The 26,316-nt window shown below is 29.1% G+C and overlaps 3 protein-coding genes and 1 long non-coding RNA gene across 7 annotated transcripts in view; 1 reads left to right on the top strand and 3 right to left on the bottom strand.

Moving 5' to 3' along the window:
- Positions 1-1,042: 1,042 nt before the first annotated feature.
- Positions 1,043-2,192, bottom strand: LOC129916078 (cyclin-dependent kinases regulatory subunit). Its single transcript, XM_055995858.1, has 2 exons — positions 1,816-2,192; positions 1,043-1,751 (listed from the first exon to the last, which is right to left on the bottom strand). Exons 1-2 carry the CDS (start codon positions 1,872-1,874, stop codon positions 1,580-1,582), a joined length of 231 nt encoding a protein of 76 aa, XP_055851833.1. The 5' UTR covers positions 1,875-2,192; the 3' UTR covers positions 1,043-1,579.
- Positions 2,193-2,442: 250 nt separating this feature from the next.
- The window catches only part of LOC129916072 (uncharacterized), a 42,138-nt gene continuing 18,264 nt past the window's right edge, over positions 2,443-26,316 (top strand). The window contains exon 1 of one of the 2 annotated variants that reach the window (XM_055995848.1): positions 2,443-2,541. The gene's annotated coding sequence lies outside the window, so the exon portion shown is untranslated. Of the gene's footprint in view, positions 2,542-2,748; positions 2,984-26,316 lie in introns of those variants that run through there. The other variant, XM_055995847.1, reaches the window with a different exon arrangement.
- On the bottom strand, positions 2,710-3,324 carry LOC129916079 (uncharacterized). Its single transcript, XR_008772405.1, has 3 exons — positions 3,172-3,324; positions 2,975-3,101; positions 2,710-2,824 (listed from the first exon to the last, which is right to left on the bottom strand). It is a non-coding gene; the product is annotated as an uncharacterized LOC129916079 (long non-coding RNA).
- LOC129916076 (transcription factor HNF-4 homolog) lies at positions 4,165-25,273 on the bottom strand. Of its 3 annotated transcripts, none has more exons than XM_055995856.1 (6): positions 24,601-25,273; positions 20,697-20,821; positions 6,461-6,743; positions 5,688-6,391; positions 5,388-5,624; positions 4,165-5,330 (listed from the first exon to the last, which is right to left on the bottom strand). In XM_055995856.1, the coding sequence occupies exons 2-6, from the start codon at positions 20,785-20,787 to the stop codon at positions 4,639-4,641; spliced, it is 2,007 nt and encodes a 668-aa protein (XP_055851831.1). In that variant the 5' UTR covers positions 20,788-20,821; positions 24,601-25,273; the 3' UTR covers positions 4,165-4,638. The 3 variants fall into 3 exon arrangements, with proteins under 3 accessions (XP_055851831.1, XP_055851832.1, XP_055851830.1); XM_055995857.1 differs by lacking the exons at positions 20,697-20,821; positions 24,601-25,273 and adding an exon at positions 15,256-15,469 and having other exon boundaries at positions 5,688-5,825; positions 5,895-6,391; XM_055995855.1 differs by lacking the exons at positions 20,697-20,821; positions 24,601-25,273 and adding an exon at positions 15,256-15,797.

The raw sequence follows: 26,316 nt of genomic DNA, 5'->3' as shown, positions 1-26,316 counted from the left end.
TTTCTCCAACATTAAAAGAAATTTTTGGATTTTAATCGACCTTTAACCCCAAATTTTTGAAAGCTTTTAAAAATCAGGTAGTCTTGAGAGACTGTAAATGTACATAGGTACATATTACAATTTTTTATTTAAAGGACTACGATCGGACAAGTGTTCCACTCTCAAAAAAATATCAATGAAAATGAATCGCTACTGTTTTCAACTTAAAACAGTGACAAAAAAAAGTTGGACAAAAGTTCTGTAATCAATGGCGAGATCAACTCCAGACTTCCCGAAAACATTGAAGTGAATAACTTCGACAGTTTTAAATCGGATCTACTTGTTTCTGCTCAAGTAGAGGTCTTAAAGCTCATTAAATAAAACTTTTAAAAAAAACTGTTGGTAGTTCAATATTTTCATAATTAAATATAAAGCCCTTTTATCTTTTTATTTAATAAATGCCTTTTTTAAATTTTATTTGATTATTTGACTTTTTTGAATTTTTTAGGTCATACAAATCCTTTCCCTGGTAATGACCGTGTTTTTACGTGCAGTTGATCAATCAGTTTTAATTGTACGTCATAAAACAGTCTTGGAGTGAATAGGTACATTTTCAAGTTGTAAAATCGCGTCATGTGACGAATTGATCACTGTGCACTTTGGAAGACTGGATACAATTTTTTCTTCTGGACCTTCTTTCTCCACATTTAAAATGAATCCCCATCCCAGCCATAAAAGAGGTGCAAACATTAGACAACACTCGACTTCGCTCTAAGCATCCAACCAAATACCTACCTATAACTAATTTTCTTTTTATAGTAGGTATTCTCTATTTCACTCCACTCTTCTATAATGGGTCCAATAGTAGCTGCGTTCCTTTGGAAACATTTATCTACTGCTTAGTAGGAGCTCAAAGCTCATTTAAGTACTAAGCAGTAGATAAAAATGTTTCCAAAGGAACGAAGCTAATGAATCTCCATCTCCAGAAAAATTTGATTTCTCTGGCAATATTTTCCTCGGTCTGATAACAACTAAGCAAGTTAATAAATCATAAAATAAGTAGTTTTCATTTTTAAATTCTTTATTTTTTTTTGTTTGTTCTTAAAAATACAGTATCTTGTTTTGAAGGTAACAATATAAAATCACATACAAAAGTGAACCGAGCAAATCTCACACAAACGAAGAAAATCGATCGATTCGACACAAATTAGAGAGAAGGTCGACAAATAATGCTTATTTTAGGTATAAAGGTATTTAGTAGTATTTTTTGTTTGTAAGGCAACTTAACGAAATAATAATAAAAATGTATGGCACCCAAAAAGCAAGAAGTTTAAATTGCTATTCCTTGTGCACCTTACATTCTTTAAATAATATTAAAAAAAAAAATGTGACTGAACTTAAATCAAAAAATTAAAAGCGAGAGAAATGATACATGATTTGTCCTTCTGCGTATTACATTCTTTTTTTTTAACGAGATAGCCGATGGTTTGTATAAAAAATTATTTACAATTCGGAGAACACCGCTTTCTTGATTCTTTGCGACCTTGCTTACTTCCTTTTCTCCGAAGATTAATTCAATGGCATTGGATTGGAATTGGGTTTATTTTGTTTCGATTGGCCTGCGGAATAGCAGAATATGGGGCTCGGGTTTGTGTATCATATAATGCACCCATCCGCGGGATTGTTGCACTCCAATTGCTCGCCATTCATTCTCCGACATGAGATGTGTCTTTGGGACAAGTTTAACAAGTTCCTTGGGCAGGACAACGTGCCTATAAAAAAAAAAGAAGTCCTTTATTGTATATGAATGGAAAAATGGAATAATTTAAGATTTACCTGTATTCAAACTCATCATCGTAATATTTATCTGAATAATATATTTCCTTAGGATTCATCTTTGAACAGCGTCTTGCTAAATTCTTGTTCAAGGATAAGCCGACAGATGTTTTTTTTTTTTTTTTGTTTAATTGCAAATCGAGGAAAAACAAAATAACACGCAGTTTACTCAATTGATTGGATGAGTTATTGTGAGATTTTGTGTAAGTTGGTTTGTTATTGATTATTTATTAGTTTCAAAATGAATTTAATTAATTTATTGAAAGAGAAATAAAAAGTTTTGTTTAACAAAAGAAATTTATAAAACAACGCTTTGCAACTGTATATTTTCAAGTTTCTTGTTTTTTGACATATAAACGAAATGCAAAACCCAACCGCCGCGCCGATTTTATTTAAAACTTCTATCTCACTTGTATGTTTGTTTATTTAATGTGTTAGAGTGAAATGTAAGATTAGTATCAGCTTACGGCTAGCGGCTAGGAAAAACATATCAAACAAGTTTTAGGTGTGTTTGTTTTGTGTGTATATTTTGTGTTCGAAATTCGAATATGGCAATGGCAGTCTGAATTTGAACGTTGGTGGTGTTATTATTTGTCGTTCATCGTCGTTGATGCTTAATTAAATTTGCCTAAAAAGTGAGAAAGTGAAAAAAGTATAAAAAATAAAAATACAAAGCTGGCCGTTGATGGGGGAGCAGTGGGACAATCATATATTTTGTGTTTTTTGGTAAGTTAAATTTCAACAAAACACCGCAGACATTGGGTCTGTTTGTTTTTTTATTTCCCAGTATTGAATAGCTCCGTTTGTTTACCCTTTTCGTTTCCAGTTGTCAGTTGCGTTTCTTTTTTTTTACTCAGCGCGAATGTTGTGTTTTTAATTGGTGAGAATTTGTTGATAAATATACGCGTAAACATTTAAGTACATGATAAGGAATTAATAACGTTTGTAACCGTCTGGTGTTATCATTCATTTATGGTTGATTTACATACATACATATGTGTTTCCAAATCTGCATTGAAAGAAGACACAGTAGTTAAAAACAACAGATGTTTTATAGAGAGTAGATAAAAATGCAGAGATCTTCATAAATGCAGATTATAGGAAGATTATGGCAAAGACGAGCATGTTCGTCTTCATCATGGCTCTCTTTCATACGTACGGATATCAGGTATGTATTAGTCCCTTATTTCTTTTCTGCATGCACATCAATCTAAGAATAAGAGGTACTTCAAAAAGAGGTACTTCTTAATAATTACAAATAAAACGGCCGTTTTTTACTCTGGTCTCTGGTGGCGTTAAACGAATAAAAAAGGAATTTTCAATTAAATTAAAATATTGATTAGTTGAGGCACAAACCAATAATGTAGTTCATCTTTCTTCCGGTGCCGTAATCTGCTGTGTTACTCCTATTTGTAATTGAGAAGTTCAGAATGATGGGTCAAGTCCACTTCTCTCTAACAGGTTGGATGTTTTATATCAAAAAGTATGAAAGAAAGAACTATTGATCTGTGAAACATTTATTTCAAAAGTTCCTTTAGTTCATGAGAAAAAGCTTCTCAAATTTCAAAATAATGCACAAATTTCAAATGGACTTGACCCATAACATCATATTTCAGCACTTGAAACTTTTCATAGACCCTCAAAACTGACCCTGAAACTGGTATATTGATAATAGTTTTATTGACAGGATAAATAAATGTGTGGAATTATTTCCTTCCCTTGATTTTTTTTCACAGAAGTTAATGCAAAATCAAAAAAACCATTAATTAACTTAATAAAAATTAACTACAATTTAACGGTATCACATTATTTGCATATATCGTCGGCAGACAGCTGAATAGTTCTAAGACCTTAACATATCCTATATTGTTCCATTTCTGAGACCAACTGGTGTTTTTGCATTGGCTTGCACCAGAAGTTTTAAGACCTATATTTCTTTATACTTAGCATAGCTTATAGCTATAGTAATAAACGTTAGCTATAGTAGCAAAGGTTAACTTCCAAATCGAGAGAGATCCTTACTTGAACTTGCAAATTCGAGCCTTGAGTTTTCAATGCTAAATACAGAGAGCTTTTAGGTCGAATAAGTAAGGCCAAAAGGCTCCACATGTTAGCGTCTGATATCCCAATAACTAACAGAATTTTTTGGGGTTTTGCCTTGAGCCATTATACAACTCGGATAAGGATGGAATTCGTGATAAGGATTACTTAAAATTTGATAAATCGAAATTTCTATTTTCAAATAAATAGGTATATTCGTATACTATCAAACTTCTTCTTCTCCATTATCGACGACAGTCATGTTACTGCTTCACACTATGGCTTTTATACTAACAATAAAACAAAACATTTATAACAATAAAAACAATGTATATTTCCGCTTTCATGTTCATTTCAATAGTATTTACAACAAAATGAATTTAAAAAATCAAAAATCTTCCTTAACAACATTTCTATACTACCTACACATTCTACTAAAAAAAATAATAAAATAAAACTGGTAAAAAGTGGTACGATTTTAATCCGTATTTTATTAATATATTTACCTACCCTAGAAGTACCGCATATCTATCTAACTTATGATAAGAACTGTTATTTCTCCCTAAATAATATTATATTGCTGATAAAATAGTATTTTGATTGTGCCATTTCCCAGTTTTTGTTTTTTTTTTTTTTTGGAAAAGAAAAAATATATAAAAATCATTTATATAAAACTATGTGTCTGTTGTATATAAAATTTATATCAAAAAATCTCTTAGCTATTGCACGAAGTAGCAAGCCCAATACCAAAATATTATTTTATATTCCACTTTTCTCCACTACTTAGTAGCCAGTTTCGGGTTCCTGTTTAAGGGTCATTCTATAACTGTCATTATCCTGAACACCAAGTAAGAAGTTCGATGACGATGGACTTGTCATGCCGTCAGTACGACTCATTTTAATTGGTGGCTGTCGCATTATTTCGTCTTGCGATGTGCGATTGTACTCATTTAATGTCATCTCAGTTGGGCTACGAACGCTACGATCTAATTGATTGCCATTGGAGTTGTTATTCGGTGACATCATTTCTTGACGGTATGAAGAAATACGTTGTTGTTGATCGTGGTGTTGTTGTTGTTGCTGCTGTTGTTGATGTTGATGATGATGATGAGCATTTGTTTGTTGTGTCCTTTGTTGTTGTTGTTGTTGTTGGTGGTTGCTGTACACATCTATTGGATCCATTGGTGAGTTTGGTGAATTGTTACGCAGAGGCGACAACAGTTGTACTCTTGATGATGATTGTCTAGGATCAAAATTATTTGCCGGTGGCATTGAGTCAATCAATGGTGTTATCATTGGCACATCCAATCCGGTGTCCATACAGTTTGGCAATGGTTCTTGTGATATTTGATCAGAATTAGTTGGAGAAAGAGGATCTAAGCTTGAAGAAACTTGACCCTGGTCCATTGAATTAGTTGGATTGTAGGCATTAACAATAGGTGGTGATAGGGGAGATGAATTGTCAGCTAACTCACCTAGAATATATTTTTATTTTTTAATTTACGTAAGGGCTTTTTTTTAATTAAACTTACCTCCAAGGAGCATCTCTTGTAATAGAGAATCGATACGAGCAACTCCAAAGATCTTTGCAAATTGGATTTGTTCAATCATTTGCCACGTAATTGATTGCAAGACTGGTAAGATGAGCAGTATTTCTCCAAATCTACCCCGTGACTCATATTGTCTGTCTGATACATAGTCTTCAAGGTTATTCAGGACCTGATGCCTCAGATTTTTAATCCTTTGTGGCTCATTAAGTCCTCTAGCATCTAAATAAGTAGAAGAGCATAGTGAAAATAATGTCAATTGAAATTTAATTTAATAGAACTCACTTGGATCAAAGAAAACAAGCGCCTTTATACACGCCAATTCAGTATCATCAATATTGACATCTTTCATAGCAAAAACCAATTCATCGATTATCCTTGCACCAATGCGTGATATATCCAAATTAGGCGAAAGTCGTGCATCTGCATAAAAATGAAATATTTTATATATTTCCATTAAATATTTAAACAAAATTATTATAATAACCACACCTGGACAATGTTTTGTAATGACACAATTATTTCCTAACAATAAGATTTCTTTTAAATGCATTGACCGCCAAGATAAACCCAACAAAAGATGTTCACCGGCATGTGCTCGCAGCAGAGCAACTTGATCATCTAAATGCAGATCATTGAAAGCAGGTATTTGCTTGGCCCATTCAACTAATGTCAATAGTTGTTGCTTCATTGATTCGCATACATCATTTATGCTGGCAAATTGTTTACTGGATAAATCTTCATTTTGGGTTGTTTCCATTGCAGCGCCAGCTTTTGACTGGCGACTTTCCCTTTCAGCCTTAAGGAGTGATATCACAGAGAGTCCATTACCAGGATCTGGGTCTTCGTTGGATGTTCGGCGACAGCTAATTCGGTCGCGTTCATTTTGCACGGCTTCTTTTTTCATGCCCGCTTTGAAGCATTTCCGAAGTCGGCAATAACGACATTGATTTCTTTTGTCCTTATCAACTACACAATTTCGAGAAAATCTAAAAAAAAAAAAAACACAGAAGTTTAGTAAATGACTTATTTTTGTTCAAAAAATGTTCTATTCTTACCTGCATGTGTAAAGATGGTTTTTTCGAACACTTCGTCGAAAAAATCCTTTGCAACCATCACAACTAGATGCACCATAATGTTTGCCAGTAGCTCTGTCGCCACATATCGCACATACTGTTGCAGTTTGTGAATTGTTTTGCAAGAAAGTACTACTATTACTTCCTGCTAGAGTACTACTGCTTCCAGGGCTAAGTGTTGGGCTAAGATTTTGATCAACGGGACTTGGTGCCGATTGACTACTTCCACCTCCATTACTATTATTTAATATATGATTTTCAGCATCTGAAATTATAAATGTAAACAATTATTTGCATTAATTAATTAATTTTTGTTAGCTCAGTAACTCTTTTTACGATTCCTTTATAATTATTACATCGTGAAAGATAGACCCACTATTTATTTTATCTAAAAAAAATATCCATTTTTGGATTTAATGGAAACTTTTTTCCTACGCAAATAACTTTTACTTTAAAAATTTAAATATTTTTTTTTTTTAACCGGAACTGCCATGAAAGCAGAGTTATAGTTTGGGACGTTATTTTGTTTTGGTGCTATTCAACTTAAGTTTCCTCCACCACGTACGACTGTGAATTCATACAAACCAGCTTTTCCAGGATTCAGTTTACTTTTCTGATCACAAAAGTCAACTAGATAGAACTAGTCAGCTAGATACATGACCAAAACTAACAGTACTTCCGTATAACGGAAATAGAAAAATTAATTTTTTTTCAAAAACGGCTCTAACAATTTTGATTAAAATTTTTGTGTTTAGTATTACACATAAGAACCAACATTTGAAATAAAAAACAATTTTTGTACCGCTATTAAAGGTACCTGCCATAAAACGGTTTTTTTGGTTTCTGAATATCTCGTACAAGATTAATCCGATTTCAACGAAAATTTTTATACAAAGGCGTTTAAGCAAAGGTAGGTAATATTAAAATTTTAGAAAATTTTCAAATAATACATTTTTGGGTTTTTAAAAAATATTAAAGACAGAAAGGTACTCGTACAAAGTTTTATTTTCAACAATTAATGTTTTCGAGAATAGCAATTCTCATCTTCAGATTGTATAGCAAATTAAAAAAATTATTTAAATAAAATCTAAACATAAATTTTAAAAAAAATTTTTTTTTTCTCAATAATAATTTTTAAGGTTATAAACGAAATATATAATAAAGTTAAAGTGAATAAATGCATCTAGAATTTTGTCTCAAATATTTCTTTGGCCGAAAGTGGTTCTAAAAATTTGTGCAGCAAAGATCGTTCAAATGTTTTATTTTTGTTCATATTTTTTGTTTTATTTATGTAAATTTCTTCAAATGCATCTAATAATTTAGGTTTATTTACTTGTTTTAACAAACGAAACCCAGCTAAAACATGTTTGTTATTGATCATATGGTCGGCAGGAGTGGAATCGTTTATTTTTTTATGAAAAATTGATTTGTAGTGTTCTGACCATCTTGTCTTTACTGATCTTCTTGTCTGACCAAATTATACCTCATCACAATTTTGACAAATAACCGAATATATCCCTGATTTTTCAATGGTTTCTGTTTTATCTTTAACTGTTCGTAAAAGATTTTTTACTTTATTCCTTGTTGTATTTGGAGATAATTTAATAAAATAATTTTTGAATAAGAATAAGTTAATCCCTCAACGAATGAACTACTTATGTATATAAATGGATTAAGTATAGATGGAGTTAATTATGTTAAATTTTTTAAATCTTTTTTAATTTTATGCTTTTTTAATAGAGAATTTACTACATTTTTATTGTATCCATTAACTTCAGCTATTCGATAAATATTTCTAACTTCTTTATTATAATTTTGTTCACTAAGGGGAATTTGGATAGCACGGTAGCAAAACGAATTTAAAGCTGCAAATTTAGTTTGTTTAGGGTGATATGAATTTGATGTAATGCATCTATCTGTGCTTGTGGATTTGCGATAAATATCGAATTCAATATGATTTTCATTTCTTTTTACCATAATATCTAAAAATGGTAAACAAAAGTCAATTTCTTTTTCAAATGTAAATTTTATAATTCCCAGCATTACGTTATTTAAGAAATCAAGAAAAATTTGTAGTTTGTCTTTATGAATTATTATGTAAGTGTCATCTACATATCTTACCCATAATATTGGAAAGTCTGAAAAATTGTTTTTGACATTTGTTTCGAAATTGGCCATGAAACAATTAGCAGCAAAAGCAGCTAGAGGGTTTGCCATTGCTAAACCACTTATTTGTTCATAGACATTATTATTAAATTGTATATAATTCTTTGAGAAACATAGGTGTACTAGATGCATGTACTCACTTACCTTTACATCATTAAGAGTATTTAGACTTTTAAGCCAATTTTCAATAGATTTTTCAGCTTCCATAGCAGGTATACCGTTATACATTTTACCAAAAATCAATTTTTTATAAAAAAATAAACGAGTCCACTCTTGCCGACCATATGATCAATAACAACCATGTTTTAGCTGGGTTTCGTTTTTTAAAACAAGTAAATAAACCTAAATTATTAGATGCATTTGAAGAAATTTACATAAATAAAACAAAAAATATGAACAAAAATAAAACATTTGAACGATCTTTGCTGCACAAATTTTTAGAACCACTTTCGGCCAAAGAAATATTTGAGACAAAATTCTAGATGCATTTATTCACTTTAACTTTATTATAAGTTTCGTTTATAACCTTTAAAAATTATTATTGAGAAAAAATTTTTTTTTTTAAATTTATGTTTAGATTTTATTGACAAAATTATTTAAATAAATTTTTTAATTTGCTATACAATCTGAAGATGACAATTGCTATTCTCGAAAACGTTAATTGTTGAAAATAAAACTTTGTACGAGTATAAGAAGTGTACCTTTCTGTCTTTAATATTTAAACTCATACAGTTCCTGAACGTATTTTATACGTGTAATTAATTTTTAAAAAATATATCATTTTTTTTTTTTTTGAAAAATCAATTTTTTGAAAACGATTTGATGAAAAATTTTGAAATTTCGTTTTTATGTGTAAATTAATTATTTCTTTAAAGTGGCATACCAACTTTTTTTTTTGAAAAATGTAAGAAATTTTGTATGTATAATTTTTTTTTGTTTTAAACGCCTCCATCGATTTGCTTTCTACAAGATATCAAACGGCATACTTGGTTTTGTGTAAAGGAATGTTTAGTCAGTTATAAAAACAGATTTTATTTTTTTTTTCACTACTTATGAAATTCCTTAAAAATATCAAATTTTCCCTAATTTTTTTCAATAAAAACCTTTAAAATTAAAGTAACTTTTACCATTAGAGCAAGTACGTGCGACCCCAGTCGTGCATTTTATTTTCGTTGTCAAGGTTTATAAATTAATTTTTTATAAATAGGTCACGAAAATGGGGTCTTGAAACATTTTTAAAGGTTTGTTTTTCTAGAAAAAAAAAAAAAACAAAATATATTCGTCGTTTACAGGCTCAATCTATTCTTTTGAGCGGCGCTGTTTTCTTACAAGCAGTTGGCAACTTAACTCAAATTTTTTTATGATTGTAAAACTCTCTGATATGATTTCGGACCAGTTCAAGAACTTTTACAACAACAATACATTCCCAACTATTCAAAATTAAAAAAAAGTCTTATTTTTCTTTGTATTTCTTATCTGCTAGACGGGAAAATGACTTGACACTGTCTCAGTTCATGCGTTATTCTTGGCTAAAATTTCTGTTATCACTAAGGTCTTGATGATGACGATCTTTTACCTCATCCTCTGACCCAGACGAGTTCATCAGTATTGTCATTTTCAAAATTTTCGTATCATTTTACTTTGGGTTCCTTATCAATTTTTTGTCAAAAAAAATTCTATTGTATCTATCACTATTTGTTTGGTTTTGATTGGCTGTTTGCCACACCTCCTCTTGTATGTCAACAAAATTTTTGCTGTATGTTAGAAAGGCTTTTAAATAGATTTATTTACTAACTCTATTTTTAGTAGACCATACAGTGGGTAATGTTGTCAATTGATGATAAAAATATATCGGTTGTATTTCAGTTTTGATTCCAATTTAAAATTTTATCGAATCATTTTGAAATATAAACATTTGCTCCAAAACGATTTAAAAGTCATTAGTCACATCATTGTTAATCACTGAAAAGATTTTCATTGCTCTGTATTATTCCTATGCACTGTAGTTGAGTAATAATTTTTCATTTTTCCTGATTTAAAGCAAAAAAATCATAAATTTAAGTTTGGCCTCCATACGGCACACACTATTTGTATGTGTAAGAATATTTAATCACAATATAATTTGATAAAGAGAGCTATACGAACAACAAAATTCGCTGAGTCTAGACTAGTTTTTTGTTTTTGTTGAATATCAAATTGTATAAAACAATTATTTGCCCTTATCATAATAAATGCAGTAGGAAAAGAATATCACGCACAGAGTAGAGAAATCCTATACCTACGTTACAAAAATGACTCAATACGTTTTTTTTTTTTCTTCAAAGAAACAATAGAGAGGAGGGAATATGCGTGTCAAAGATCAAAATTACACGCTTATATGACATATTCCTCTATACATGTAGTTTCTTAGTGTAATTATAGTCTATAAGATTAAATTTTTTTTTATTGTTTGCATTTTTATGAGTCGTATTGAACTGATTTGATGTCAAGCAGAACAAATTTATATAAAATATAAAAAAAAAGATTTTCCTATGTTTGGAATAAATATCTTGAAATTATTAAAAGAGATAATTTAAAAAATAAAAAAAAAATGAGTTTAAAAAAAACGGTGTTTAACACTAGGCCAGTTCAAGGAAACAACAGCTCAAATTGACACAAAAACACTTATGATGATGTAAATGTGTGTGTGTTGTATAGATAGTTCTCAGGCGACTCTCTTTATTTATATCTATAGACATATCAACTGGCAAATAGGTATATTAAGTCAACAATTATATTTTAATTTCAAATACCTTCATGGCAAAAAAGTTCAACTGCACTTATTTCGTGTTTTGTTTTTACGTTTACTCTCAACGACTACTTTTTTTGTCATTTGCATGCCCCAGCAGAATATAGTGTGGCTGTTGTTATTTTTTTTTTTTTAGATTCGAATGGTTATTATAATCTAACTACCTCTCATTAAATTGTCTTTTTCATTTATATGTACATATACAGGTACGTACCTTACATGATTTACAATGGTCAGAGGCCTTATTTTAAAGCTTATTTACCTTTTTCTTTATACCTATAAGAATTTGTTTAAAAATCGAAAGCTTATCAATTAGAGATTATGAGTAACAACGTATTTTTTTTGATAAGAAATCAAAAGGGTGTTAATCACAATTAAAAATAGATTAAGTTCAAATACACAAGGCGATTAGGTAAAAAAAATATATTCGCAATCCTTCTTGTGATTTGTTAAAATAAATTCGAAAAAAAAAGAAAAAATGTAGGTGTTTTTCAAATAATAAACAAATTGTTTACAAAAAAACATACTCGATAAGAACAATATTTTAAAACAACAAGGCAATTAATTTTTGGAAAAAATAATGCTGTCGATAGTAAAATGCTATAATGCTAAGATTTAATAATTTTATTCTTGTCGAATAAATGCTTTATTTCTTGTTCTTCCTTTTTTGTTATGTATGTATGTATTAATTTTCGAACATAATTTTATGAAGTGTGATAAAAGGAACAATTATTTCTGAAATAAGTGAGATAATTATTTTACAAAATTAAGCAAGCAACACAAAATAGAGTTAAAAAGCGCGATTTTTTCTTCTTGCTAAATTTTGTAAAACACATTTATTCTTTATTTGGAAAAGAAGTATTTCAAAAAACTAAGTTTTTAAAAGCAGAATTTTTATAGCAGATTAAACAATTTCGCAGGATCTATAAAAATATTTTCACTGCTTTTATAATGCCCTGATAATATCGTGGGTACACATGAAAAACTCACTAAGTACATACGATTTCAATAGAAGTTAGCAGGTAATACCTTTGAACCGACGAATATCTGCTGATTCCGAAAATTTCAAGAAATAATATGTAATCACTAATTTGATTGATGATTAGGGATTAACAATAACTGTAAGTCTAATCATTAATGGATCACCGATTACAAAAGTAATCAGTAATCAAGATTGATTATTGAATTTTGTGTAGTCAATAAATCTTTGATTGTTAGTCGTAATCAATAAATCTTTGATCCGACTAACGGATTATTTTTTTTTTTTTGTCACCACTACGTAGATTCAAAGTAAAATTTAAATATTAGAGAGGACCCCAAAACAATATTTAAAAATGTAATCGTATGAGTTTGTTGCGAAGAAAGCCGAAATTGTAACACACTCACAGCTACGAAAGAAAATCTTAAAGTTTTTTAAAGGGAAAATAGTTTAAATATAATTATTTACAGAAATTAAAAACATTTTGAGCTCATCTAAGTTCATTACCAAGAAATCCAAAAAATTTAATTTCGACTTGTTGATTTAGTAAAGAACTGTATAAGTACAGCATGAGCAGTTTGTGAGAGAGGTCTTAAAATTGATAAAAATTGTACATGGCTGACAGATTGACAGGTTATTAAAATTAAAAGTACTTCCCGTTATCGTAGAAACTAGAAACCCAAAACATGGGTCCTGTGGTGCATACAAAAGAAAAATCGAACATTTGAAGATCGGCGTGGTAACCACAAATTTTCCACGAAAACAAATTTCGTAACCGCCATTGTATGTACATAACTCTCTTAATCTATAAATCAGTTTTATCTATAAATCAGTACTTAACCATTTTATGAATCAATTCGAAACATATGTAAAAACAAAGCAAATGCTTTGTATGACAATTTTTTACAAAACTCAACAAATAAAATGTACAGCTGGCTCTAACCTACACATAGTCCTAAAGTAATAGAGTTTATTATGTACTTTAATTGAGTAATTATATAAAAAAATATTTAAAAAATGGAAATACGTTTGTAAATTACCATAATATCGTTTCAAATGATTTAAGATCTAATTGGGAGCCTTTTTAAAATAAAATGCACGACTGGGGTCGCACGTACTTGCTCTTGCAGTTCAAAGCACTTTTATGTTAGTCTACTTGTAGATTTTAAAAGCTGCCTCTAAATTAAAAAAAAAAAGATATTGGGGAAGAGCCGACATTTAGGGCAAAATTTTGTAAAATGAAAAAATTTTTTTTTGTTATTTGACTTTTTTGAGAAAAAATAAAAATGCAGTTTTATTTCCACTGCTTTAAATATTACGTATACAAAGTTTAATCAAAATCGTTAGAGCCGTTTTCGAGAAATTTGCAATATCGTATTTTTTTGTATGGGAGGTATACGTTCTATACGATATAGAAAAAAACAAAAAAAAACCAACTTTCAGAATTCCATAAAAATCATCTGTAACAAATTTGAAGAAAATCCGTCCACCCGTTTAGGCTGTGGAAATGTGTACAGATGGACGCACAACCGCACAACCGCACAGACGCACAGACGCACGGACGGAATTGCGAGACCCACTTTTTCGGAATTCTCCATCATCGTAATGTTGGTTTTGATTAAAACCTCAATTTTTTTTTTCGACACGAAACCAATAGAGCAAGTAGTTATTTTTTTTACACAAAATTTTCGGAAGTGAGATCTATTGGAGATTCTTAATAGTGCCATATTCACGGCAGATACCGAAAATAACGGTTCAAAAATATTTTTTTTTATTTCAAAAGCAAGAGCTTATGTTACACCCACAGATTAAAAAATTTTCAATATAGTAAATTTCAGGAACATTGGTTGAAGGGGCTGCATATCGAAAAAGCGATATCTACAGCGAAACCACTTTTCCGTATTCTTTATCAATGTAATACCATCTCAAGCTCGATTCTGTCTACGAAAACATCATTCATATAATGTACAAATATACATATGAACGCGCATCGCAAGTTTAATGGTCTTGTTTCATATTGGAAAAAAAGAAATTGTACCTAAGTTAAACTAAGGACAGAAGAATCCAAAACTTGATAGAAATTTTCGATCGATACAATATTTAAGAAAAACAATGATCAGAGATTTCATTTTAATGAATAATGACATTTTGTATGAAAAATTTAATTACGGTGGATTTTGTGATAGGTATTTTCGCGATTCGTAACGAACCTACAATACCAATAAAATTCACGATAAGGCCAACTAAAAAGTAAAACGAAAATGTTATTGGTATATGCTATCGAAGTATTTATTATTTTGCTCAAATACAAAATATTTATCACAAGTTTCTACATGAAAAAAGCTAACTTATAAAAAAAGTTAATTTCACTTTTTTTTGAAGTTATGGTAGTTGACAAATTGAACTGTTTTTCTATGAAACTTTGTTTGAATATAAAAACTATGCTATGCACTTTTATTCCTTGAGAATATAAAAAACTCAACTTTTAAACTTATACCCCTTTTCAATTATCTACATCAATATTTCCCAAAATGTTACTGTGAATTCGCGCACTTTTCCTGAAATACCCCTACTTTCTTTTTTGGCAACGTCTTATCAGTAAAAACACCAAAATATTCCTTTCTATATACATATTCACATTGTAGATACAGACGTCAAATATCATTTCTATATTTAAGGTGTTGCTTAAAATAGATTGACATCTGGATTTATCAAAAATGTCATCATAATAAAATTTCTATCAATCATTTTTTTGTTTTCGATATTAAGGTGAAAAAAAAAATAAAAGATACACAATTAAAGAAAATAATATAAAAAAAAAATACAAAAAAACAACTTGCTTACCACTAATCATACTGAAAAAATTCTCATCTAAATGATTCGATAAAATATACGAATCATCAAAAGCACTTGGCGGCATAATTTCACTTTTCATTTTGAGCATTATAAATAGATATTTAAGTATATAGTATAAATATAATATATTTGACGATAAATACTATAGGTATTTTATTTTTTATTTATTTAAGAATTAACAAAAAAACAACTCCGCATAATACGAAAAAATATAATTAAAAAAAAAAAATAAGCACTCAGGTGGTCAATTGAAACCTCTTGAAAATGTTTTAAAAACTCGAATAATATTTACACACAATAATGTTAAAACAAATAATGGATATTTATAATATTTTCCGTATTTTATTGTCATCACTATAGCACTGCAATACTACTGATATGATAGTATATCAAAACTTTGTCATTTGCCTGTATTATATCCATAAAAGCAGCTAAAAAGATCGATAGTCTTACTTATTAAGACTTAGTGGTTGTAATATCGAACTGACTTAACAAATATCTCTCGACTAACTGTCTTAGAATTTTCATAAGTAAAACTGAGAGAGCTTCAAAGAGAACCAGACAAGTAAAAATGGAAATACAAAAAAAAAAAAAAAAACATACAAATAAATAAATAAATTGTATGCTTAAGCCAACAACAATGTCACATTGGGAAGAGTATAAGAGCCAATAAATCGTTAAGACCTCTGTTATCACAATCTGCTAGGTAATCATTGTTTAGTTGAAGCTAAAGGTACTCAAAGACGACGTTGACGACTGTAATGAAATGATCTACACTCAACATAGCTACGCTGCTGGCTGAGATAAAGGTGCCTTGCCTGCTTATAACTAGCACATCACAGCAAAATAAAATACGTTTGTATTGATCAAGTGCTGCCCCTATGCCGGAGCAGAAGATTGTACACATAACATTTTGTCGCACCTAATCTATCTATCTATCAACACACTACACCGAATGCGAATGTATTTGCTTTTAATTTTACTTTATATTTATTATTCGCTCTTTTTTGTCGTATAGTTCTCTCTAATCGGTCTCTGAGAATCGAACTTTCTTATCAAAGAGTCAGAGACTGTGAGGCAGAGCTAAGACTGACTGAGTGTGAAAAATCATTCGACCCAAAAAATGGATTATCGTTATTCGCTAAAGATTAATACCTAAGTTGGTAGATTTTTTTTTTTGTTTTTGTTTTAAATTAAACTTGTATTGCTTAGTCAATAATTGTAAGACTTAAGACATAATGTAAAGCAGCGACGCGCGCAGCTAAGATTATTATAATTTAAGTTTGTGTAGCACTTCAAGAGCGATATGACGATATTTTTTGGACTTTGACTCTAGAATATTTTGCTGTATAATAACTGGTGTTTATCCTTATGATTAATCAGAAACTTACTATAATTCACTAGAACATTATCAAAGGATCTTGTCATTAATCATACACATGACTCTAATATTAGAATTGAGCGGAAATGTTTAGGTGATTTTTTAAAATGCGTAGATGAGGCATGGAGAATATTTTATATGTATTTTAATTCAAACAATAAGTTAGGGCTATATTTTTCTCATATAAATGTGTTTTAAAACTTTGCGTTTTTGTTTTGTTATTTTTTTAACAGTTTTTTTTCTACTTTTGTAAATTTTTGATTTTGATGATATACATCCGCAACCCTTCACTCATTTCAAATTCTTTATATTTTTTGCAACCAAAACAACTGCATATAGCTGCCATATAATTGAAGAACTTGCATCAAAAGAGAAGCAGTTCCATTTTTCAAATTTAGGCAGATGTAAAATTAAAAAAATCGCAGTTGTTATTAACATTTTTATTTAAATGTTTTTATATTTAAGTACTAAGAAAAGTTTTACCAAATTTTATTTTTTTTTTAATCTTCTTCAGGTTATAAACAAAATTAATTTTCTAAAATAAACATTTATTTAAGAACTCTCCTATTTTATTTTAACTTTTTCTTTACTCAAAATTATTAGACACTACCTTAAATAAGTGCCTCTTTTGTCTATAAATTATACTCGAACGTTTTTTTATATTTAGAATATAAATTGTTCTAATTTATTTACTACATGAATATAAAAACAATTCATCTTTATCTATTGTTAAAAAAAAAATCCAGTTACATTCATAAAAAAACAATATCTAAATGGAACACGTTGCAATTAGACCTTATTGAAAAGTTGTAAACTGGATTACTAGTCTTGATTGAAGAAAACAACAAAAAAAAGTAGTTTTCTCTTATAATTTTTTTGTTTTTTTAAAAGTTATATCTCTATATGCATTAATTTATTATAGCATAGTCACAACAATTATAAGTGGCAATTATCGATAACCAATTAATTAATAAGTATTTGCAATTTAAACAAAACGTGTAGATTATAATTTATAGTATGGTGATTAATATTTTTCATTTAACTTTAAATAGCTGTAAAGAAAAGAAAAACTATGTCTTATAAAAGACGTGTTTTATTGGCAACTAAGTACATAGCTTATTAAAATTTTGCACGGTAAACAACAACAAATGATTGCTAAGGATACAAAATATCCGTTTGTTGTGGTTTACAGAGAAAACAACTCTTAGCAAGTTGATATAACACAAGTATAAATTTGTTCCAAAAAAGGAACAAAACAAAAATAATAATCAACAACAATAATTTTCTGAATCAAACTGGACTTTATGTTATGTGCCTCATCGAAATTCCGCCTCCACAATAACGAAGTCAATATTTTTATATTTTTTATATGGGTGGTTCACTATCTATCAAAACAGCAATAAGAAAAAAAAAACAACAAAACAAAAAAGAAATTAAAATGAAAAACAAAAAGAATAAATATGGAAAATTCTGCATAGGTTATCAGACGAACTCGACCTGCGTTGATTACTAAGCGAAGGGTTCATGAATTTGCTAAAGAAATATGCAATATGCATGTATGTTATATAAATAATTTAGAATTCACCTTTTTGTAAAAGGGAGGTTACAAATTTAGTTAACTTTTAAGAAGTTTGTTAAAGAAACAAATATGGTTAATTCTTAATAGGGTAGGGGATACCTATACATAACATAACAACGAAATTAGTCAGCATTGCAATAAATATTATTCTCTGATATGTAATTTATATTTTGCTTTTTTTCACAATGAGTGTGCACTGTGAAATATGAACCGCAATTCTTGATAGCGATGTGCTTTCAAAACAAAATAAAAATTAAAGATACAATTTTGTGTAAAAAAAAAATAAACAATGAAAAGGGTGAACAAAGATTTAGTACAACAAAAAAAAAATACCAATCATCTATGACGTCATAGTTTTCTGTATTCAGATTCTAATGCTCATCATAGAGCAACCCTGTCGAAATATGTGTTGGCAACCCTAGCACGTCTTGTTAAGTTTAAAAATACATATATTGCACCCTTAAAAATTTTACAGTTCGTTTAAGTGGCAAATAAGCTAACATAAAATTTCGATCGTTAGGGATAACCAAAAAAATCATACCATCATTTTTCAAAATGTTTTAAATGGTGTTAATACCTGGTCGTTCAAAATGTTAGAAGTAATTTGAAAAAATGATAGCCCCGATTTTGCATGATAGCCGATATTTTCTATATTTATACGTACTAGTTTGCTTTTTTGTTATTAATTTCATAACAGTGCAACCCTGTCGAGGTATGGGGTAACAACCCTAGCATGAGTTTAAGTTTAAAAATACCTACATATATTGCACCCTTAAAAATTGTACAGTTCGTCTAAGTGGCAAATCGAACAATTTGTTCACTAGGACGTATGCGTAACATTTTTTTTCTATAGGAAAACTCAAACGGCTAATATATAATTTCCATCGCTATGGATGACCAAATAATTATACAATCATTTTTCAAAATATTTGGAATGCTGTTCATAGCTGGTGGTTCAAAATTTTAAAAGAAATTTGAAAAAATAAAATCCCCAATTTTGCATACTAAGCCGAAAGTTCGATATTTATGCTAGTTTGTTTTTTTGTGATTAATTTTATCACAGTGCGACCGCGTCGAGGTTTTGTTAAGTTTAAAAATACGTATAGGTATTGCACCCTAAAAATTGTACAGGTCGTCTAAGGGGTAAATCGAACGATTTGTTCACTAGGGTGTATGAGTAACATTTTTTTCTATAGGAAAACTTAAACAGCTAATATAAAATAACCATACCCTCATTTTTCAAAATGTTTTAAATGGTGAATGTTATCTTCTTCGTTTTAAATTGTGTTCATAGGTGGTCGTTCAAAATTTTAGAAGTAATTTAAATAAATGTGACCTAATTTTGCATGATTTTACTTTAGAATATCTAAGCCGAAAGTTTGATATTTATACAAGTTTCCTTTTTTGTGATTAATTTCAAGACAGTGCAACCCTTTCAAGGTATGGGGAGGCACTTTAGCAGGTTTTCTTATGTGTAGACATAAGACATTTTTCAAAATGTTTTAAATTATGTTCATAGCTGGTCATTCAAAATTTTAAAACCCAAATTTGAATGATTTTAATTTAGAATATCCAAACCGAGAGTTCGATATTTATATTAGTTTACTTTTTTGTGATTAATTTCATCACAGTGCAACTCTGTCACGGTTTTGTCAAGTTTAGAAATATGTACATATATTGGACCCTTAAAAATTGTACAGGTCGTCTAAGGGGAAAATCGAACGATTTGTTCACTAGGGTGTATGCGTAACATTTTTTTTCTATAAGAAAACTTAAATACCTAATATAAAATTTCTATCGCTGAGGGCGACAAAATAATCACACCATCCATCATATTTCAAAATGTTTTAAATGGTGTTCATAGCTGGTCGTTCAAAATCTTAGAAGTAATTTAAAAAAAATAATAGACCCAAATTTTAATGATTTTATTTTCTAATATCTAAACCCAAACCTCGATATTTGTATTGATTTGCTTGTTTTTTCTCTATGAGAGTTAGGTAGTCCTTGAAACTAAAAAACAAAAACAAAAAAATACATCGTTATGTAAAGCATGTACGAAACTGCTGATCGGACAAGATTTATCAGTTTTGCTTGAACAAGAAATTGGCATTTCCGGAATAATTTGTAGTCAATTTCTTTCAAGTGCTGCGATAAGATAAGTAATCTTGTGGCCGTCTATTTTACTATATTATCTTTCAAACTTAATAAAGTTGTACAGAGTATCTTAATGGAAAACCCTTAACTACTTAATAAGACATTCAATATCTTAGTGAGAATGATTTTTTTTTAAGAAATAAATAATTAAATTTGATCTTATTATGATAGACAGCTAATTTCAGTTTGTTTCGTTTGAAAAATATCATATGATAGTGATCGAAATAAGGCGCTTATTATGAATAGCGAATTGAACTTGATGGTGGGTTCGATAATTTATTATTATTATTTATTATAAATAATAAATAAATTTACCTTTATATTTCAAATCAATTTCGGGAAGAACATCTGGTTTCTGGTCTTGATCACATAAATTCGTTGGGAGGTTGTCTTGTGATTCCTTCATTTTAATGCATTTCTAATAATGTGTTGAAACAATACTGTAATAAAAAGATAAATTAATTTATTAAGTTTGTTTTTTAATCTATAATAAATGTATTTTTAAATTGAGTTAAATTCTAGATAAAGTTTAAATTTAAATTTATTTTTAAATTAAGATAAATATGGATTATCTTCTACTTGGATAATATATTTTAGATATTTATTGAAGATGAAGAAACTATATGAAAAACAGCGTTCCCTATCAATATTTTTTTAATTTTGTTGGTATATCTTGTATGTTTAAAGTATATACACTTAAAGTAAGTTATTTGATCGGAATTTCAAAAAATAATTACTGTTAGTAGGCTATTCATTGCTGAAAGGGTAATACTACGACCATTGCGACTTGCCTTAATTTTTTTTTCTTAAAGTGCAATCGAAGTGCCACACTGTGGGCTAGAAAGCTATTTTAGCTGGAATTAATTAAAAATGTCAACTTCTTCCAAAATTGATAATTTGTGTCTCATTCGATAGATAAATGTACTAGCTATAATTTCTCATTCAAAGTTGAGGCCAAAACATTCATTGGCTACATAAAAAACACAATCGAAAGCAATTTTTCGAAAAAAAAAAAAACAAAAAAGGCCACTTTTTCCTCTATCCAGATATTCGTTTACCGAGTTTGTTTTAACGGATTGATTGTGAAAATTTTGCTAGTTTATCAATAAGTGATATGTCCAAATATATAGTATTTGCTAATAAATTGTTATTATATTTAACTTTTGTGTATGAATTTTAAAGTAAAGTATGTTACTAGCACCGATTTTATATAAAACGAATGTTCCTAAGCTTTAAAAAAAAGGCACGCGTAGGCACACTCTAGAAATAATTTTAAAAAGTAGCTAGCCTATATGGCTTTATGTTTTATATAAAACTAATGTCCTACAAGAGCAAACTTTTTTCGCTGTAACTCCGAAAGTTTAGGGAGCAAAATATTCAGAAAACCACTTACGATTAAAAGAAAACAAGTTAAATGGTTTTCACATAACGGTTTTTTTTATTTGCATTAACATTTTACGTTCCATATTAAGTAAAAACAACTTTTGTTCGCTTCAATGATACCATTTTCGAATTTGATGCGTTCAAACTTCAAAGACCCCATTTTTTTTGTTTTTTAGACTAATAATATGTGTTGTAAATTTGAAAACCTCATTTTACATAATAATTCGCTTATTTTAGTTGTTGTTCTTATCATTAGTGTCTGTTGTGCCATAAAATTATCATTATTATATCATTCGACATGATTTTAATGCCTTTAATTGCAATTTTAGACTATTTCAAGAATTTCTATAATTAATTCCAGCTAAAATAGCGTTCTAGCCCACAGTGTGCCATATCAAAATTTATAAAATTTTTCATTACCATTATTTCAAACAGTTTTCTTCCAATCTTTTAGAAATTTCACTCGCTGCCAAATTGAGACGTGACAGACACAAAATAATGATTCTGCCCTCCGAACTAAGGAGGTGGAAAATTTGATGTACAGGCATTTTTTTAAATCAAAATAATATTTATTTAAAGTTTTTTTCTCATTTACCAATTAAAATAGTAGACACGCATATACGAATATATTTGTTTCGGTTAGAAAAGTTTAAATTTCTTTTTTATTCCATTTTATATACCCAAAAACAGCGTTCCCGGACATGTCCATAACTCAAAAACTGATATTCAAATGACTTAAAAACACATTAAAGTCAATTATTTTTAAGTATTTCTTTTCTAAATACTACATATAAACAATACTTTTTATAAATTGGTACATCTCTTACAAAAAAATTAAGTTTTTTGTTTTTTTATACATTAATAAAAGTTGTCTGAAGAAAAATGACGCATAAAAGCAACATTTTTTAATGTATCAATATTTTAATCATCTAACTTACAAATTGTGCTGAAAGCAGTTTTTAAAGTTGATTTTATATAGATTTATCATTCCACGCTTATTTTTATGGATAAATATATAAAATATATATGTAAGAAGCTAGTTTTAGTTTCATTTTTAAGTAGCGTACATCAATTAACCGTCATTCCGGGAACGCTTGGTTTGGGGTATAGTTAGATTGAAATTTTAATTTTTTGGTGATATTATGATCGAAAATCGAGGCCACTGCAATATAATAATTTGTGACATAAAAAATAAAAATAAATTAAGGTCAAAACGTCATTTTCGGGAACGTCATTTCCGGGAACGCTTTTAGAATCTGAATAAATAATGTAGTCTAACACTCATAATTTTGCATTTTTTGGGTATTTTTACTTAGTAGTCTATCTAAGTATGGCTGTAATTACACTTTTATCAAAAAAGTTACAATGCATTTTTTTGTAGAAATCGGTCTCTGTCCCAAGAAATAAAGTTATATTTCATTAATTTATGACCTACTACCTTAATATAATAGTATATCATTCACATTGATACTATTTCTAGACCCCTAAAGTCGTTTTGAAGAGATAACCATCATTTCCGGGAACGTTTTTCTAGTACTAATTTTTGGGGTTTTGCGGTAAATTGAAAAATATACATTTTTATGCTCTGCCCGTTCATGAACCGACAAATTATGGCTAAAGCGAACATTTGAGCATGAAATTTTTATCTAAAACAAAGTTGATTTTTTAAGAATTCGGTCATAGAAATTTCCCACCTCCATGATATTGACCCTTATACTTAAAACGATCATTTTAAAATTTTCCTAATAAAGTTCAATGTATATACGGTCCTACATGTAGCCACATGTAGAGATTTTATCTGTTATCTGTACATGGTACAATACAAAATGCATTTAATTATGTACTAATTTAAATAAATGTTTGTATAAAATATATATTATTTACATATTTTATGTAAACGAATTTAAAAAAAAATCATAAAAAAAATATGAAAATCAGGTAGAACCACAATCATTCATATAATCAGTCTGATAAGAAAAAAAAACTGATATACTTGTTAATTCTTCCCTTGTATCTACATAATGTATACTCTTATCAGCTTATTGAAAGTAAAAGCCCACACTATCGTATAAATGTCATACATCCGATCAAAAACATACGACATTTTATTTATTTCTCCAGAAAAATATCCACCACACAAGCACACACAATGATAATTTATAATATTAATTTTTCAATACCTACCTACCTAAAAAAAACGAAGCAAGGTATGTTATTATTGAAAACATGGTACCTACCTATATCTAATCATAGTTTTTAATAGCTGATTAAAATAAACCTCGATTCTAAGAAACCATGAATACAACTACATAATTAATGCAAGAAGGGTTAACTTGATAAAACCTATACTTCTCTTCTTTTATACCTATTATGTATTGGTAATATGTATATCTGTATCTATTATGCGGTTTTCAAGACATTTCAATCGAACCTTATCATTATTATGCACATGAATTAAAATCTAAAAAAAAAATCCCTCATTCGCCATTGGATATAATTTAAATTGTTAACGAATGAGCAAATAAAACAACATTGTTGTAGGTACATACAAAATATGCAGGTTTACTCAAAAAATTTAAAAAATTCAATAAAAAAATACCTCAAGAACCTACTCAAATAAATTACCTATAAATAAAATTTCATTACAAAACAAAATTTTATTCATAATATTTAATAAAATAAACATGTCATTCCCCTCCCTCATTGCTCTCTCTCTCTCCTCAGTCACTCACTAGTTGTATCTTCCCGTTGTTTAACACTTTCAATTGAGTGGCGATTTTGTGTACTACAATAAAAATATAAAAATACAAAAAAAAACAAATTTTTATCAACATACACATTTGAATAGCGAGCCAGCATCGTCGTGGTCGTCTTTCATCTCATAAACATGCAATATCGTTTTGATGCACTACTACGAAGATCGACCAACTGTTGAATATGCGAACGACAATTGAGAAGGTAGGGCTTTTTATTTGATTAGTTTAAATCATCGAATGTATGACAAGAAATATTTAGCGAACAATTTTGATTTATTAATATTTATTTTGTTCGGTCATCGTTATTTTTTTTATTTGTCATAATATCCATTTAAGCCATTTTACACTACTACATGGAGAATAGGGTAAATAAATCAGTATCACTATACTCTATTCACTACACCTTGTTTTTTTTTTTCTTTTTTTTTTTATTAATATCTACGTAAGCACAAATACGTTCAAATAGTAGCAAGTGTATCTTATATATATTTTTCTTAATGTGATAATTTTTGTTACATATTCGCGTTGTTTTCTTTATTAATAATTCTTTTGGGTATTATTAACATAATTATTAAATAGTTTTTTTGTTTATTTTTATATTAAACTATTTTGTATATATTTTTTTATTATGTTTTACTTTGACAGAATTCGAACATTGAATTGACGAAAGATCGCTTTTGGCGATCGTTTCCGAGTTCGTTATCACCACACCACAAGTAGAGTTTCTTTTCTTCTCGCACTCGCACTCGCACCAATAAGAAATAATTTGACAGCAGAACACGGCGGAAAGAAACGCATTTTCTGTTTCAGTGAGTTGGATATATCAGAATTTTTGTAAGAGAGTGTTGAACAGGGATGTGATATAACGGTATTTGTTAATTTATTAAATTAAAACTTCAAAAATGTTGATTGGATCAATTTGCATTGATGTCTATCAAGATATATTATATGAAGAATACAAGGCAATGTACTTAAGTTTTCGTCATTCTATCTCTTTCTGTTTTTGTGACGTCATCTGAATTCATAAATAAATTCAATTTTTGTATATGAAGTTTCCATTCAAGGTACACAGCATGTTATATCTTAAGTATTTTGTGATCTGTCAAAACAGTTTTGTATTTCCATAGATATAATTAATATGGATGGCAGAGCCTGATATGATAGACTGTTTTTAATACAGCCTAAATTATTTCCAAAATCGTACAAGAACCTCACGAACATGATCTTGTGAGGAATTATTTCTTGCAAACTTCTTGCAGCAAGCGATGTCAAACTTTGAGCTTGTGACCAATTCCAGAGTGCTACTAGGTTTAAAGGGGAAATTAAGTAAAGACCCTACGAAAACATCCAATACTTCGTTGTGAACAGATCACAAATAAGCTCTGTATAGGAACGAGGAAACAAATAATGAAATGGATACAAGAAGGTTTATGAGAAAAAACGAGTCGGATAGAGAACAGTGAATGCGCTATCAAACATAATGAGCTATCTAGCAATGAAAACACTTTTTGAGGAACTCCCGAAATTTTCCCATTTGGGTTCTATTCGAAACATGCTTTTAAATTTTATTTTATTACCCTAGTTTATTTATGATTAATTTTTAACTGCAGACAAAAATTGCTCGATGATGCAGAAAGATTTTGGATTCAAACGCAACTTTTCCTTTTTTATAAAGGGCTTTTTACCTATTTATATTTTTCGTTTCTCTTTTTTTTCTTGCAGGAAAACAAAACCTTTTTCAAGTCGAATCTAATTTCTTCGAAATAGTATTTGACGTCTACGTAAAAATTCCAATT

Source organism: Episyrphus balteatus, chromosome 3 (genome assembly GCF_945859705.1).
Source record: "Episyrphus balteatus chromosome 3, idEpiBalt1.1, whole genome shotgun sequence".
Classification (NCBI taxonomy): Eukaryota; Metazoa; Arthropoda; class Insecta; order Diptera; family Syrphidae; genus Episyrphus; species Episyrphus balteatus.
The sequence above is the reverse complement of the archived record's forward strand: the minus strand, read 5'-3'. Positions and strand labels throughout refer to the sequence as shown.

Excerpts from the sequence above, each read along its gene's own strand:
- LOC129916078 (XM_055995858.1), bottom strand. The coding sequence starts at position 1,874 with ATGAATCCTAAGGAAATATATTATTCAGATAAATATTACGATGATGAG. Across the intron at positions 1,752-1,815 it reads GATGATGAGTTTGAATACAG|GCACGTTGTCCTGCCCAAGG; the intron begins GTAAATCTTAAA and ends TTTTTTTTATAG.
- LOC129916076 (XM_055995855.1), bottom strand. The coding sequence starts at position 15,355 with ATGCTCAAAATGAAAAGTGAAATTATGCCGCCAAGTGCTTTTGATGAT. Across the intron at positions 6,744-15,255 it reads TTTTTTCAGTATGATTAGTG|ATGCTGAAAATCATATATTA; the intron begins GTAAGCAAGTTG and ends TTATAATTTCAG. Across the intron at positions 5,331-5,387 it reads ACAAGAGATGCTCCTTGGAG|GTGAGTTAGCTGACAATTCA; the intron begins GTAAGTTTAATT and ends AATATATTCTAG.